At 42.5% G+C, this 17,309-nt stretch overlaps 2 protein-coding genes across 2 annotated transcripts; one reads left to right on the forward strand and one right to left on the reverse strand.

Annotated features, from left to right (window-relative positions):
* Positions 1 to 728: 728 nt before the first annotated feature.
* On the forward strand, positions 729 to 2,723 carry LOC149433014 (E3 ubiquitin/ISG15 ligase TRIM25-like). Its single transcript, XM_089664756.1, has one exon. The coding sequence runs from the start codon at positions 729 to 731 to the stop codon at positions 2,451 to 2,453; it is 1,725 nt and encodes a 574-aa protein (XP_089520882.1). The 3' UTR covers positions 2,454 to 2,723.
* Positions 2,724 to 14,824: 12,101 nt separating this feature from the next.
* LOC149433015 (E3 ubiquitin/ISG15 ligase TRIM25-like) lies at positions 14,825 to 16,888 on the reverse strand. The gene has a single exon (XM_089664754.1). The coding sequence runs from the start codon at positions 16,882 to 16,884 to the stop codon at positions 15,046 to 15,048; it is 1,839 nt and encodes a 612-aa protein (XP_089520880.1). The 5' UTR covers positions 16,885 to 16,888; the 3' UTR covers positions 14,825 to 15,045.
* Between the last annotated feature and the right edge of the window lie 421 nt (positions 16,889 to 17,309).

The raw sequence follows: 17,309 nt of genomic DNA on the forward strand, positions 1-17,309 counted from the left end.
CTTGGATCAAGGGTCTGGTATGAAGTTAGGAGGGACCCCACACTTTTTCCATCCATTTTTTGGGGATGGGGTTCTCCTTAGAAGGCCTATCAGGTCTAAAGGGCCTGGTTTGGCTTTTAGGGGGAACCCCACGCACTTTAAAAAAAATGTCACTGTGGGGTCCCCCCTAACCTTCCCACCGGACCTAAAGGGTCTGTTATGGATTTGGGGGACCCCACACATCTTTTTTTTTTTAAATATAAATGTCAGTCATGCTGCAGCAAGTCCTATACATTGTACAGATGTGCAACTTTGCCGGGAGTTTATGGGGACCCCCCAGACATGATAATTACATTTTTCTTTTTTTATGATTCCTGTCCCTCAGGGCCGTCCCCGAGTCCCCATACCACTTCTGGGGCCAATAACTGGCATAAAAGCCTTCAGAATGGTCACTTTTCCATTTACAAGTTCCAGTCCCATAGACTTGCATTGAGTTCGAAGTTTGCGGTTGAATTTTCCTCAAGTTGGAATGTTGGACCGCGAACCGAACAGGGGGGTGTTGGACCCGTCACTACTTATTACATGTCTGTGTCCTTCTGTAGAAGAATTCTTCTAGCTACGTGTCTCAGTCCCAGCCTCTCCCTGTGTAGGAATGTACACCTCGCCCCGTGTAGGAGTGTACAGAACGGGTCACACTGGATACGGAGTGTCAGAGACTTTCCCTGTCATTCTGTCTTCTGCTCTCAGCGATGGCGTCTGCTGATCTGAGGAAGGAGCTGGAATGTTCCATCTGTCTGAACATTTATACAGATCCTGTAACCCTGAGATGTGGACACAACTTCTGCCGGGACTGTATTGGCCGTGTGTTGGATACACAGGAGGGGTCTGGAGGTTATTCCTGTCCTGAATGCAGAGAAGAGTTCCAGGAACGTCCTGCACTGAGGAGGAACACAACACTGCGTAACATAGTGGAGAACTTCCAGTCTACCCATCCAGAGCAGGAGGAGTCCGGGGTCTTCTGTACTCACTGTATTCACACTCCTGTACCGGCTGTGAAATCCTGTCTGCTGTGTGAAGCTTCTCTGTGTGACAACCACCTGAGAGTCCACAGCAAGTCACCAGAACACGTCCTATGTGACCCCACCACTTCCCTGAAGGACAGGAAATGCTCCATCCATAAGGAACTACTAAAGTATTTCTGCACCGAGGACTCCACCTGTATCTGTGTGTCCTGCAGGCTGGATGGAGAACATCGGGGACACCAGGTGGAGACTCTGGAGGAGGCCTCTGAGATGAAGAAGAAGAAACTGAGGAATGTTCTGCAGAAACTGATGACAGAGAGAGAGGAGACGGAGAAAAGAGTCCAGAGTCTGCAGGAACGCAGGAGGAAAGTACAAGGAAAAGCAGATGATGAAACCAAGAGAGTCACTGCCCTGTTCAGAGAGCTCAGGAGACGTCTGGAAGACCTGGAGAAGAGAGTCCTGAGGGACATCTCCGGGTGGGCAGAGCGGGTCTCCCGTCCCATGTTGGATTATATTCGGGATCTGGAAATAAAGAAGGAGGAGCTGTCCAGGAAGATGAGGAACATTGAGGAGCTGTGTAACATGACGGATCCACTGACTGTCCTACAGGAATCAGACACAGGTGACTTGTGTGATACTGAGGATGGAGATGATGAGGACAGAGAGAGACATGAGAACCTCCTCCATGATGGAGGGGATGGGGATGTGGGGGGGATCTCACACACATTACACACGGGTTTATCTGATATCATGTCTGGGGTCAATGTACAGAAATGTACAGGCACACATGTCTCTCCACATTCTACTTCAAAGGGCAAAGGTCCCATCAATGGTCCACCATCCAGGAAACGACTCAAACCCTCCCCCACCGGAGGACCAAATTTTGGGGCTGTACAGCAAACATGGGGGGTGTCGGGGGTTACAGACATATTACTGGATGTGAGGACAGCTGGTAATCTTCTACATATATCAGATGACGGGAAAACTGCATCCTGGTCATCATCACATCAGAATCGGCCAGAAACACCAGAGAGGTTCCAGGATTGTCCTCAGGTGATGAGCAGTCAGAGCTTCTCCTCCGGGAGACATTACTGGGACGTGGATGTCGGGGGGTCAGAGTACTGGAGAGTCGGGATGTGTTACCCCAATATAGACAGGAGAGGAGGTCAGTCAGGGATTGGATGTAATAAGAAGTCCTGGGGGTTGGAGAGGTGGGGGGGTAATCTGTACTCAGTGATACATGACAGTAAGAAGACCACATTCCCCGACGGTGTCTCCAGTACCAGAGTCAGGATAGATCTGGATTATGAGGCCGGGCGGATCTCCTTCTCTGATCTGTGTGACCCGATCCAACACCTCCACACCTTCACCACCACCTTCACTCAGCCCCTCCATGTCGGGGTATGGGTAGCGGCAGGTTGTATAAAGATATGTGGGAGGAGCCAGAAGTGAGAGATCCGCCCAGAGACATCACAAGGGGATGATATGATTGGTGATTGGTGCAATACTCAGCCAATAGGAGGAAGGGCAGGAAACAGGAGTGATTTGTGGAGAAAGCTGCAGGTTCCGGGGCCGTCATCTTCATCCTAAACCTCACTTCACTCCCTAGTGTGTCACTGACCAGGAACAAGCATGCAGGAGGTCCGAGTGTTCCGCCTTCACTGGATGCATGCTTGTCACACTTATTTTTGACAGTGGCAATAAAATGACAATTAAAAAATGAGGGGTTTTATTTGAAGTTTCAAAATGACAGTTATATTTATTAAGATGAAAAATTACAGGTTTTTTGACAGTGGCAAAAAATGGCAATTGAAAATTTATGGTTTTATTGACAATTTAAAAATGACAGTTATTTTTGAAAGTTAAAAAATTACAGTTAATTTAGGTCAGTTGAAAAATGACAGTTATTTTTTGTTGTTAAAAAGGAGTTATTTTTGACAGTTGAAAAATGACAGTTGAAAAAAGGTTTTTTGGACATTTGAAAAATGACAGTTATTTTGTCAGTTGATAATTATTTTTGACCATTGAAAAATGACAGCTTTTTTTGACAGAGGCAAAATATGAGTTATTTTTGACAATTAAAAATTAGGTTTTTCTTGTCGGTTGCAATATGACAATTATTTTTTGTCAGTTGAAAAATGACAGTTACAGTGGGGCAAAAAAGTATTTAGTCCTCCACCAATGGTGCAAGTTCTCCCACTTACAAAGATGAGAGAGGCCTGTAATTGGCATCATAGGGAGACCTCAACTATGAGAGACAAAATGAGAAAACAAATCCAGACAATCACATTGGCTGATCTGGAAATAATTGATTTGCAAATTATGGTGGAAAATAAGTATTTGGTGAATATGAAAAGTTCATGTCAATACTTTGTTATATATCCTTTGTTGGCAATGACAGAGGTCAGACGTTTCCTGGAAGTCCTCACAAGGTAGGCACACACTGTTGCTGGTATGTTGGCCCATCCTCCATGCAGATCTCCTCTAGAGCAGTGATGTTTTGGGGCTGTCGCTGGGCAACACGGACTTTCAACTCCCTCCAAAGGTTTTCTATGGGGTTGAGATCTGGAGACTGGCTAGGCCACTCCAGGACCTTGAAATGCTTCTTACGAAGCCACTCCTTCGTTGCTCGGGCGGTATGTTTGGGATCATTGTCATGTTGGAAGACCCAGCCACGTCTGAAGTTTGCTAGAGAGCATTTGGATGATCCAGAAGAGGATTGGGAGAATGTTATATGGTCAGATGAAACCAAAATACAACTGTTTGGTAGAAACACAACTCGTCGTGTTTGGAGGAGAGAGAATGCTGAGTTGCATCCAAAGAACACCATACCTACTGTGAAGCATGGGGGTGGCAACATCATGCTTTGGGGCTGTTTCTCCGCAAAGGGACCAGGACGATTGATCCATGTACAGGACAGAATGAATGGGGCCATGTATCGTGAGATTTTGAGTGCAAACCTCCTTCCATCAGCAAGGGCATTGAAGATGAAACATGGCTGGGTCTTCCAACATGACAATGATCCCAAACATACCGCCCGGGCAACGAAGGAGTGGCTTCGTAAGAAGCATTTCAAGGTCCTGGAGTGGTCTAGCCAGTCTCCAGATCTCAACCCCATAGAAAACCTTTGGAGGGAGTTGAAAGTCCGTGTTGCCCAGCGACAGCCCCAAAACATCACTGCTCTAGAGGAGATCTGCATGGAGGATGGGCCAACCTTGTGAAGACTTCCAGGAAACGTCTGACCTCTGTCATTGCCAACAAAGGATATATAACAAAGTATTGACAGGAACTTTTCATATTCACCAAATACTTATTTTCCACCATAATTTGCAAATAAATTCTTTCCAGATCAGCCAATGTGATTGTCTGGATTTGTTTTCTCATTTTGTCTCTCATAGTTGAGGTCTCCCTATGATGCCAATTACAGGCCTCTCTCATCTCTGTAAGTGGGAGAACTTGCATTTGACTAAATACTTTTTTGCCCCACTGTATATTTGACAGTGGCAAAAAAATTACAATTGAAAAATTTGTTTATTTTTTAACATTTTAAAAATGACTTTTTTGTCAGTTAAGATTTTATTTTTGAAAAACAACAGTTATATTTCAGAGTAGAACAATTAGTTATTTTTGACAGTGGAAAACATGGCAATTGAAAAATGAGGGTTTTTTTGACAGTTGAAAAATTTGTTGTAAACAAAAGTAAAAAATAACTGTCATTTTTCAACTGACAAAAAATAAAAAAAAAATTAAATTACAAAAAAACAAATCATTTTTTAGATGTCAAAATATCTGTCATTTTTCAACTGTCAAAAAACCCTTCTTTTTTATATGTGATTTTTTTTTTACTGTCAAAAATGATCTGCATTTTATTGCCACTGTAAAAAAAACTGTCATTTTTTAACTGTCAAATATAACTGTCATTTTTCGATTGTTAAAAATAACTGCCAATTTTAAACTGACAAAAAATAATACATTTTTCAACTGTAAAAAAAACCTCATTTTTCAATTGGCATTTTTTTCCATAGTCAAATATTACTTGTAATTTTTTACTACTGTAAAAAATTAACTGTCATTTTCAACTGTCAAAAAAAGCCCTCTGTTTTTAAATGTGATTTTTTTTCTATGTCAAAAATGATTTGCATTTTATTGCCACTCTAAATAAAACTGTCATTTTCCAACTGTCAAATATAAGTGTTGTTTTTCAACTGTTAAATGTAATTTTTCAACTGTAAAAAAAAAATAATAATTTTTAATGCAAAAAATAACTGTCATTTTTCAACTATCAAAAAACCCTCATTTTTCAACTGTCATTTTTTCCACTGTCAAAAATTACCTGTCATTTTCAACTGTCGAAAAAAAACCTCATTTTTCAACTGTCATTTTATTGCCACTGACAAAAAACTCTGTCATTTCTTGCCAAAATAAAATTATAACTGTCATTTTTCAACTATGAAAAACACAAATTTTTAAATTACCATTTTTTCCACTGTAAAAAATTAACTGTCATTGTCAAATGTCAAATATAACTCATTTTTCTACTGACAAAAAATAAAATTTTTCAGAATCCATTGGCTTTTTTGAAAATAGCTGCAAGCATACATTCACCAATATCATATACACAGTATAGCTGCAAGCATACATTCACCAATGTCATATACACAGTATAGCTGCAAGCATACATTCACCAATGTCATATACACAGTATAGCTGCAAGCATACATTCACCAATGTCATATACACAGTATAGCTGCAAGCATACATTCACCAATATCATATACACAGTATAGCTGCAAGCATACATTCACCAATGTCATATACACAGTAGAGCTGCAAGCATACATTCACCAATGTCATATACACAGTATAGCTGCAAGCATACATTCACCAATGTCATATACACAGTAGAGCTCCAAGCATACATTCACCAATGTCATATACACAGTAGAGCTGCAAGCATACATTCACCAATGTCATATACACAGTATAGCTGCAAGCATACATTCACCAATGTCATATACACAGTAGAGCTGAAAGGATACATTCACCAATGTCATATACACAGTATAGCTGCAAGCATACATTCACCAATGTCATATACACAGAGCTGCAAGCATACATTCACCAATGTCATATACACAGTATAGCTGCAAGCATACATTCACCAATGTTATATACACAGTATAGCTGCAAGCATACATTCACCAATGTCATATACACAGTAGAGATACAAGCATACATTCACCAATGTCATATACACAGTAGAGCTGCAAGCATACATTCACCAATGTCATATACACAGTATAGCTGCAAGCATACATTCACCAATGTCATATACACAATGGAGCCGCATGTAAAATTGCTATGGTGCACAAATAAACGCCAAGACGGCTGTTGGAGGAGGCGCTAGAGCAGCTGTCATACCATAAACACGTCATGACGTTGGCGGCAGGACGTTTGCACACACCCGGAAGTGGTAGTGGGGGGTGGTAGTGGATGGGAGTGTAGTTAGGAGAGTTTAGTGGTCATTTACAAGTCTATTTTTTAGTTTTGTGAATTGTTCTTTTGTGGAATTCCAGACCACATCTGGACATGGCGAGATCGCTGTCCTCCACCGAGGAGCTGATCCTCATTGGCCGGGGAAACATTACTAATAATTGTATCTTCAGGAGGAAACGTGTCCAATTCCTAGATCCATTGAGGTACATAGCAGAGGTTCAAGGTTCTTCCTAACTATACAGGTGGCACAGACACAAGCATACACCCAGGGCCACTGTTAGATATCACGGGGCCCCATACAGCATACCTGACAGCCCCCCACCACCAGAGAAAATATCCAAATTATATTTATGGTAAAAATACACTAAAAACATTATTAATGGACATAATCCCAACCAAATTCCTGTGAGATCTAAATGATAAAACTGTACTGAGTTCATAAATCAAGCTGTGTGTGTAATGGAGGTGTTGGGGCTCATTCACATGGGTGCTGTGGCCTGTAGAGTGGGAATCAGTGGTTGGTTTTTGTGGCTGTCGCTGTTTGCAGGCAACCTATGTTACACTATGGGAATGCTGCAGGTCCTAATCTGACAGGCATATGGGTGCAGGTGTACAGCCCTGAACACAGACAGTGAGCATTCAGGGCCACTTCCCCACGCCTGCACACCTGTCAGATGACAACCTGTGTTCATACAGCTGCTGTGTCCCCATAGTGTAACAGGTGGCCCCAGTCACATGAACAACCCCCTCATTCATGCTGTACAGGACAGAGGACCCGTGTGAATGGGGCATTTTTTACTTTTTTTTTTCCTCAGCTCATTAATTTCAATGGGCTGCCTAACGTGTGGGAACATGCAGAGATACTGCAGGCATGTTATTGTAAATGTGTGTTGTACCTAACCGCACAGTAGTGTGGTGCCATGCGTTTTGGTGGCTGTGAATGCATCTGTGTTTAGTACACGTGTGGAGGTGCAATTAAGTTTTCATCATGGTACCTGCGCACATCTGCAGAGGGCATTGCGTGTCTTTGCTGTGCTGGACAATGTGTGTTCTTGCATGCGTTTCTGCACCACCAATGGTGTGAACAAGTCCTAAGGGTCAGTTCACACTATAGAAACAGTCTAGATGTGTTCCTGATGTGTTTTTGCATGCACTTTTTTGATGCATGCTTAGTGTGTTCCAGAGCATTTTGGATGCATTTGTGATGTGTTCCACTGCATTTTGGATGTGTTTTTCACGTGTTCCAGGGCATTTTTTTATGCATTTCAGTTAATTTTTTTCCCTCTCTTTTTCTTAAATGTAATTAGGGACATGTGCGTTTTAGTGCGTTCCAGTACAGTTCTGTGCATAAACAATGCAGCCTGTTTGACTTTTTTGGCAGCACCTGCAACGCACTGGAACTGCAAGCGCTGATGTGAACTATGACATTGACAACCATATCACCTTTCTGTGCGTTTTGGATGCAGAAAAAGCAACTGAAACACATGTAGTGTGAACTGGTCCTAAAGGTTATTAGAGGTCAGGGACCGGGACTGACCAGGAATTGTGAATTCAGTCAGACTAGAGGTGATATACAATCAGGAATCCTATAATAATGTGAGATCTGAGCTGGAGGTGATAGGAAATGAGACACAATAACTAGATCAGGAAATAAATAGAGTGGGGCGGGGATACATAGATTATCAGATGGGACAGGTGATGACAGAGGGGGGTGGGGGAGGGGAACAAGTGATGACAGTGGGGTGGGTGAGGGGAAAAGGTGATGACAAGGGGGGTGGGGGAGGGGAACAGGTGATGACAGGGGGTGGGGGGGGGACAGGTGATAACAGGAGGGTGGGGGAGGGGAACAGGTGATGACAGGGGGGGTGGGGGAGGGGAACCGGTGATGACAGGGGGGGTGGGGGAGAGGAACAGTTGATGATGGGGGGTGGGGGAGGGGAACAGGTGATGACATGGGGGTGGGGGAGGGGAACAGGTGATGACATGGGGGTGGGGGAGGGGGAGGGGAACAGGTGATGACGGGGAGTGGGGGAGGGGAACAGGTGATGACGGGGAGTGGGGGAGGGGAACAGGTGGATGGGGGAGAGGAACAGGTGATGATGGGGGGGTGTGGGAGGGAAACAGGTGATGACGGGGGTGGGGGAGGGCACCAGGTGATGACAGGTGGGGTGGGGGAGGGGAACAGGTGATGACGGAGGGGGTGGGGGAGGGGAAAAGGTGATGACAGGGGGGTGGGGGAGGGGAACAGGTGATGACAGCGGGGTGGGGGAGGGGAACAGGTGATGATGGAGGGGGTGGGGGAGGGGAACAGGTGATGATGGGGGGGTGGGGGAGGGAAACAGGTGATGACGGAGGGGGTGGGGGAGGGGAACAGGTGATGACAGGGGGGTGGGGGAGGGGAACAGGTGATGACAGGGGGGGAGGGGACAAGTTGTATAAGGAGAGAGGTTTAAGCGCTCGTTCACACGTGACTTTATTTCTAACTCTCACCATACGCCCCGATAGCGTCTGACAGGCGTTTGGGAAGCAGCTTGACATTGGTTCGGATGATCCAGCTTCCGTCCAGAGTCAAAAGGTCTCTTTGGTGGTGGCGAAGGAAAACAAACTTGACCGGGGTCTGGATTAGAGACAGTTAGCTACGCTCATGGGGAGCCCACCTGGAAGGGAGGACGGCTCAAGGAAGGTGGTCCCGGGAGGACTCATTAAGACCCTCAAATCAAAGGGAGCTGTTGGTGATTCGGAGGGCCTTGGAGGCTTTTCAGGCAAGGTTGGGGAGCCATCATTTGCAAATTCGATCAGACAACATAGCGACAGTAGCCTACATAAACAAGCAAGGGGGTACACGGAGTCCTTCGCTTCAGAGGATCGCAGGCAGTATTCTGACCTGGGCGGAACAGAATCTGCGGTCGATATCGGCGGTTCATTTGAAAGGTTTGCAGAATACCTTGGTGGATTTTCTAAGTTGTCGACCTCTCAGTCACGACATTTGGTCGCTCAACCAGGAGGTTTTTCAGGAGATAAAGTGCAAGTGGGGGAGTCCGGAGGTGGATCTGTTTGCGTCACGGGAAAACAGAAAGGTAGATTATTTTTTTTCCCTGAATCCACGAGCGCAGAGCTTGGGGATAGATGCTCTGTCGACCTCTTGGGACTTCAATTTGGCCTATGTGTTCCCTCTGATCAGACTGGTCCCGGCAGTCCTGCAAAAATTTTTGAAGGAAAGGATGGAGTTGGTCTTAATTGCACCCTTTTGGCCAAAGAGGCCCTGGATCTCCCTGCTGAACGGGCTTGCTTCAGCTCGCCCGTTTCCTTATCGGAGGGGGGATCTGATTTTGCAGGGTCTTCTTCTGCATCCACGGGTCGAGACCTTGCGGTTGACGGCTTGGTTTTTGAGGAGCAGATCCTCAAGGCCAGGGGGTTCTCCGATTCGATGGTAAGGACTTTGGTAAACTGTCATAAGCCAGTAACCAGAGCCATTTATGCTAAGGTCTGGAAAAAGTTTGCCTCGTGGTGTTCAGGCCGGCCGGGGCCTCTGGACATCCCGACGATTTTGGATTTTTTTCAGGAGGGTGCAGATCGGGGTCTCTCGATCAGCACCTTGAAGGTACAGGCTTCAGCTCTAAGCATTTTTCTGCAGGTCTCCTTGCAACAAAATCCTTTTGTAGTGGATTTCTTCAGATCTCTTTCCAGGTCTAGGCCTACTAAAGTTAGGTCCTGTCTGGTTTGGGATCTGTCCTTAGTTCTAAAGGCCTTGATCCGTGAGCCTTTTGAACCTTTGGATGAGTCAACAATTAGGTTCTTAACCTTAAAGATTGTATTTTAGGCAGCCATCACGACAGCCCGCAGGGTGAGTGAACTACAAGCGCTTTCTATTAGGGAGCCTTACCTGACCATTCCTAAAGACAGGGTAGTGCTTAGGACGGATCCAGGTTTTCTCCCTAAAGTATCCTCCTCTTTTCACAGGTCGCAAGATGAAGAGGAGTCTTATGATTTATCTAGACAGATCCCGGGAATTTAGGAAGTCAGATTCCCTTTTTGTTTTGTTTTCAGGGCAGAAAAGGGGTTTTTCAGCGTCCAAGGCCACGATAGGCAGGTGGATTAGGCTGACAATAGGGGAGTCCTACAAAGTGTTAGGGATTCCGCCTCCATTAGTTAAAGCTCACTCGACTAGGTCATTAGCGGCTTCCTGGGCAGAGAGGGCCGGGGCTTCGCCGGAGGAGATCTGTAAGGCGGCCACTTGGTTGAAATTCTCTACCTTCGTGAAGCATTACCGCTTGGATCTCCTGTCTGGTAGGGAGCAGGGGCGGACTGACCATTTAGCCACTTGGGCGCTGCCTGAGGGCCTGGGGTCGGTAGGGGGCCCCATTAGATACCCCTGGTACCTTTCATAGGCTTATTTGGGTGGGGTTTGAGTGTGGGCGAGGACACAGGGGCCCCATGATTTCCTATTGCCCGGGGGCCCCATGAGTTGTCAGTCCGCCCCTGGTAGGGAGCAGACGCAAGGTCCTCCAGGCGGTGGGCCTGCCCTAAGGGGGTAAGTTCATGATTATCGTCCCAAGTGGCTGTCCTGGAAGACGGAAGGAGAAAACCAGAGTTAGACTTACCGGTAACTCCTTTTCTATGAGTCTTCCAGGACAGCCGGTACTTCCCACCCTTCGAATGTGCAACCGAAATATTGAAGGTTGAGTGTATAGATATATTGTTATGTATAATTGTGTCTTTCAGTGTCTTCTGCTAGTTCTCGATTAAAAACTGAGTTGGAGGCCTGGAGGTCCACCTTTTAAAGGCGTGGGGGAGTGGCGTGTTTCCTGATCCGGAGGGAGGAGCTCTACATCTCAGGGGGCTGTCCTGGAAGACTCATACAAAAGGAGTTACCAGTAAGTCTAACTCTGGCTTTTGACATTTGGAAAAAACTGGCAACTGAAAAAGTAGGTTTTTTTCACAGTTTAAAATTGACAGTTATGTTTTTATTTTGTCAAGAAATTACAGATATTTTTTGTCAGTGGCAATGTCACATGACAATTGAAAAATTAGGATTTTTTTGACAGTTGAAAAATGACAGTTATTATTTGTCAAAAATTATTATTATTTTTTTTACAGTTGAAAAATTACATTTAACAGTTGAAAAACGACAATTATATTTGACAGAAAATTAGTGTATATTTGAAAAATGAGTTTTTTTGACAGTTTAAAAATTACTGTTTTTTTTGTCAGTTGAAAAATGACAATTTTTTTTACAGTGGTAATAAAATGCAGATAATTTTTGACAGTGAAAAATGATTTTCGCATTAAAAATGAGTTATTTTTTACTGTTGAAAAATGACATTTATTTTTATCAGTTGAAAAACGACAGTTATATTTGACAGTTGAAAAATGACAGTTTTTTTACAGTGGCAATAAAATGCAGATAATTTTTGACAGTTACAAAAACAAATCACATGTGAAAAAGAAGGGTTTTTTGAGAGTTGATAAATGACAGTTTTTTGTCAGTTGAAAAATGACAGTTTTTTTTAGTTGAAAAAGAACAATTTTTTTCTTACAGAGTTATTTTTTTGTCAGTTAAAAAACAAATTTATTTTTGACAGTAGAAAAATTAGGGTTTTTTTGTCCGTAAAAAAAAATGACAGTGGCAAAAATGAAAATACCAATAGTGCGAACACTCCCAAGTTTAAATAATTACAACCCAAAAACAAAGAGAAGAGAAAAAAAGTTTCACCCTTGAAAGTGATACAATAAATATAATGACTCTTTCCTTCACCCCTAAATTAAACCATAAATAAAGTATAAAATGATAACATAATAGTGCAAAATAAGATATAAATATAAATAATGTCCCAAAATGTCTCCTAAACAATTCAAATCACTTTCTCTTCCACCTCCACAACGTCTTCTTGTGATGCTGTATACGAAATTCCGGATATAATGATCCAACGTTGAAAAACCTCAAAAAATATAAACTGCAAATAGTGTGTGACGTTAATTGAATCACAATTGTGCAATATGTGTCATAACTCCATAACAAGTGCCAAAACCGTGAGAAAAAAACAAAAACCAAATATATATAATTATAACCAAGGAGATAGTAAATGTGCGTAAACAAAATGATATGAAAATCACCCAAAATAAGTGCAATGTGGTCCAAGTTGTGACGGTGAACGCCAACACTGCAACCACTACTGTTATAAAGCAAACAAACGTCAATCCAGAAATTGGGTCACAAAAGTGAACGCTCCGACTTAGTGCAGCAAATGAACAATTACCCTATAAAGGGAATAATCCGCTTTTCAGTAGCAGATGCCGGCGCCTCCAAACCTCTGAGCGTTCCTTTGGGCGTACATCCATATCCCTCCATATCCCTCATACGGCAAATGAATAGTTCGAGGCTTTGTAATAAAAGGTAGAATATTTTACATCAAAAACTCCAACTTCCAGCTTGTGTGGCGAGTAATCAATCACTCCTCTGCAGAAAACCGCATATTCCCGAAACAAAGATGGCCGCAATCGCACTTCCGGTAAAACGTAATGGCGTCATATGTCACCTGTCCCGACGCGTTTCGTCACATCCTGGACTTTGTCATCAAAGGGATCCCTTTGATGACAAAGTCCAGGTGGAAGAGAAAGTGATTTGAAAGTTTAAGAGACCTTTTGGGACATTATTTATATTTATATCTTATATTGCACTATTATGTTATCATTTTATACTTTATTTATGTGTAGATTTCCATTTTAGAAGGTTTGATTTAGGGGTAAAGGAAAGAGTCATTATATTTAGTGGCAAAAATGACAGTTATTTTGGACAGTTAAAAAATTATTTTTTTGTTGTCATTTAAAAAAAAATGTTGTCAGTTGAAAAATTAGTTATATTTGACATTTGAAAATGACAGTTAATTTTTTACAGTGGAAAAAAATGGCAATTGAAAAATGAGTGTGTTTGACAGTTGAAAAATGACAGATATTTCTTGTTGTAAAAAAAACATTTTTTCAAAGTTGAAAAATTACAGTTATATTTTTATTTTTGCAAAAAATATATTTTTTTTGTCAGTGGCAAAGAAATGACAGTTGAAAAATGAGGAGTTTTTTTGACAATTGATAATGACAGTTAATTTTTTACAGTAGAAAAAATGACAGTAGAAAAATGAGGGTATTTTGAGAGTTGAAAAATGACAGTTATTTTTTGTTGTTAAAAAGTATTATTTTTTTTTTACACTTGAAAAATTACATATAACAGTTGAAAAGCGACAGTTATAATTGACAGTTGGAAAAAATTTTTTACAGTGGCAATAAAATGCAGATCATTTTTGACAGTGAAAAAAAAAATCACATTTAAAAAAAGAGGGTTTTTTTTGACAGTTGAAAATGACAGTTAATTTTTTTACAGTAGCAAAAAAAATGACAGGTAATTTTTGACAGTGGAAAAAAATGGCAATTGAAAAATGAGGGTCTTTTTTAAGTTGAAAAAGGACAGTTATTTTTTTGTTGTAAAAAATTATGGTTTTCTTACAGTTGAAAATTTTCATCTATTTTTTTTTTAACAGTCAAAAAATGTCAGTTATATTTGACAGTTGAAAATGACAGTTTTTTACACTGACAATAAAATGCAGATAATTTTTGACAGTAAAAAAAAAAAATCACATTTAAAAAGAGGGTTTTTTTTTGTCAATTGAAAAATTACATTTAATTTTGACAGTATAAAAATGCATTATTTTTTGTCAGTTATTTTTGACATCTAAAAAATGATGTTTTATTTGTAATTTTAAAAAAATTAGTTATTTTTTGTCAGTTGAAAAATGACAATTATTTTTTACTTTTTTACAATTAATTTTTCTACTGTCAAAAAAACCCTCATTTTTCAATTGCCATTTTTTGAACTTTCAAAAATAACTAATTGTTCTACTCTCAAATATAAATGTTGGTTTTCAAAAATAAAATTTTAATTGACAAAAAAGTCATTTTTAAAATGTCAAAAAAAAAACTAATTTTTCAATTGTCATTTTTTTGCAAATGTCAAATTTTTTTGTCATTTTTCAACTGACAAAAAATAATTGTTATATTTCAACAGACAAAAAAACCCTCATTTTTAATTGTCAAAAATAACTCATGTTTTGCCTCTGTCAAAAAAGCTGTTATTTTTCAAGAGTAAAAAAAAAAACTAATTTTTCAGTGGCCAAAAATAATTATCAACTAACAAAATATCTGTCATTTTTCACCTGTCAAAAATAACTCCTTTTTAACAACAAAAAATAAGTGTCATTTTTAAACTGTCAATAAAACCATAATTTTTCAATTGCCATTTTTTGCCACTGTCAAATATAACTGTCATTTTTTAAATGATCAAAAAAATACAAATTTTTCAACTGTCAAAAATCCTGGCATTTTTCAACTTAATAAAAATAACTGTCATTTTTTAATTGTCATAAAACCCCTCATTTTTCAACTGTCATTTGTTGCCACAAAAATAAGTGTGACAAGCATGCATCCAGTGAAGGCGGAACACTCGGACCTCCTGCATGCTTGTTCCTGGTCAGTGACACACTAGGGAGTGAAGTGAGGTTTAGGATGAAGATGACGGCCCCGGAACCTGCAGCTTTCTCCACAAATCACTCCTGTTTCCTGCCCCTCCTCCTATTGGCTGAGTATTGCACCAATCACCAATCAGATCATCCCCCTTGTGATGTCTCTGGGCGGATATCTTTATACAACCTCCCCCTACCCATACCCCGACATGGAGGGGCTGAGTGAAGGTGGTGGTGATGGTGTGGAGGTGTCGGATCGGGTCACACAGATCATAGAAGGAGATCCGCCCGGCCTCATAATCCAGATCTATCCTGACTCTGGTACTGGAGACACCGCCGGGGAATGGGGTCCTATTACTGTCATGTATCGCAGAGTACTGATCATTCCACAACAACTTCTCCAACCCCCAGGACTTCTTATTATCTCCAATCCCTGATGGACCTCCTCTCCTGTCTATATCGGGGTAACACATCCCGACTGTCCAGTGCCGTGCCCCCCCGATATCCACGTCCCAGTAATGTCTCCCGGAGGAGAAGCTCTGACTGCTCATCACCTGAGGATACTGGAACCTCTCTGGTGTTTCTGGACGATTCTGATGTGATGATGACCAGGAAGCAGTTTTCCCATCATGTGATATATGTAGAAAATTACAAGCTGTCCTCACATCCAGTAATATATCTGTAACCTCCGACACCCCCCATGTTTGCTGTACAGCCCCCATATTTGGTCCTCCAGTGGGGGAGGGTTGGGGGTCTGGCCTGGATGGTGGACCATTGATGGGACCTTTGCCCTTTGTAGTAGAATGTGGAGAGACATGTGTGCCTGTACATTTCTGTACATTGACCCCAGACATGATATCAGATAAACCCGTGTGTAATGTGTGTGAGATCCCCCCCACATCCCCATCCCCTCCATCATGGAGGAGGTTCTCATGTCTCTCTCTGTCCTCATCATCTCCATCCTCAGTATCACACAAGTCACCTGTGTCTGATTCCTGTAGGACAGTCAGTGGATCCGTCATGTTACACAGCTCCTCAATGTCCCTCATCTTCCTGGACAGCTTCTCCTTCTTTATTTCCAGATCCCGAATATAATCCAACATGGAACAGGAGACCCGCTCTGCCCACCCGGAGATGTCCCTCAGGACTCTCTTCTCCAGGTCTTCCAGACGTCTCCTGAGGTCTCTGAACAGGGCAGTGACTCTCTTGGTTTCATCATCTGCTTTTCCTTGTACTTTCCTCCTGCGTTCCTGCAGACTCTGGACTCTTTTCTTCGTCTCCTCTCTCTCTGTCATCAGTTTCTGCAGAACAATCCTCAGATTCTTCTTCTTCATCTCAGAGGCCTCCTCCAGAGTCTCCACCTGGTGTCCCCGATGTTCTCCATCCAGCCTGCAGGACACACAGATACAGGTGGAGTCCTCGATGCAGTAATACTCCAGGATCTTCTTATGGACGGAGCATCTCCTGTCCTTCAGGGAAGTGGTGGGGTCACATAGGACGTGTTCTGGTGACTTGCTGTGGACTCTCAGGTGGTTGTCACACAGAGAAGCTTCACACAGCAGACAGGATTTCACAGCCGGTACAGGAGTGTGAATACAGTAAGTACAGAAGACCCCGGACTCCTCCTGCTCTGGATGGGTAGACTGGAAGTTCTCCAATATGTTACGTAGTGTTGTGTTCCTGTGCAGTGCAGGACGTTCCTGGAACTCTTCTCTGCATTCAGGACAGGAATAACCTCCAGACCCCTCCTGTGTATCCAACACACGGCCAATACAGTCCCGGCAGAAGTTGTGTCCACATCTCAGGGTTACAGGATCTGTATAAATGTTCAGACAGACGGAACATTCCAGCTCCTTCCTCAGATCAGAAGACGCCATCGCTGAGAGCAGAAGACAGAATGACGGGGAAAGTCTCTGACACTCCGTATCCAGTGTGACCCGTTCTGTACCCTCCTACACGGGGCGAGGTGTACATTCCTACACAGGGAGAGGCTGGGACTGAGACACGTAGCTAGAAGAATTCTTCTACAGAAGGACACAGACATGTAATAAGTAGTGACGGGTCCAACACCCCCCTGTTCGGTTCGCGGTCCAACATTCCAACTTGACGAAAGTTCAACCGCAAACTTGGAACTCAATGCAAGTCTATGGGACTGGAACTTGTAAATGGAAAAGTGACCATTCTGAAGGCTTTTATGCCAGTTATTGGCCCCAGAAGTGGTATGGGGACTCGGGGACGGCCCTGAGGGACAGGAATCAGTGGGGGGAAAAAAGTACCATTTTTAAAGGGGCTGTCATTTTTC

Source organism: Staurois parvus, unplaced genomic scaffold (assembly GCF_062004578.1).
Source record: "Staurois parvus isolate SC_StPar_1 unplaced genomic scaffold, SC_StPar_1.0 ptg002023l, whole genome shotgun sequence".
Lineage (NCBI taxonomy): Eukaryota > Metazoa > Chordata > Amphibia > Anura > Ranidae > Staurois > Staurois parvus.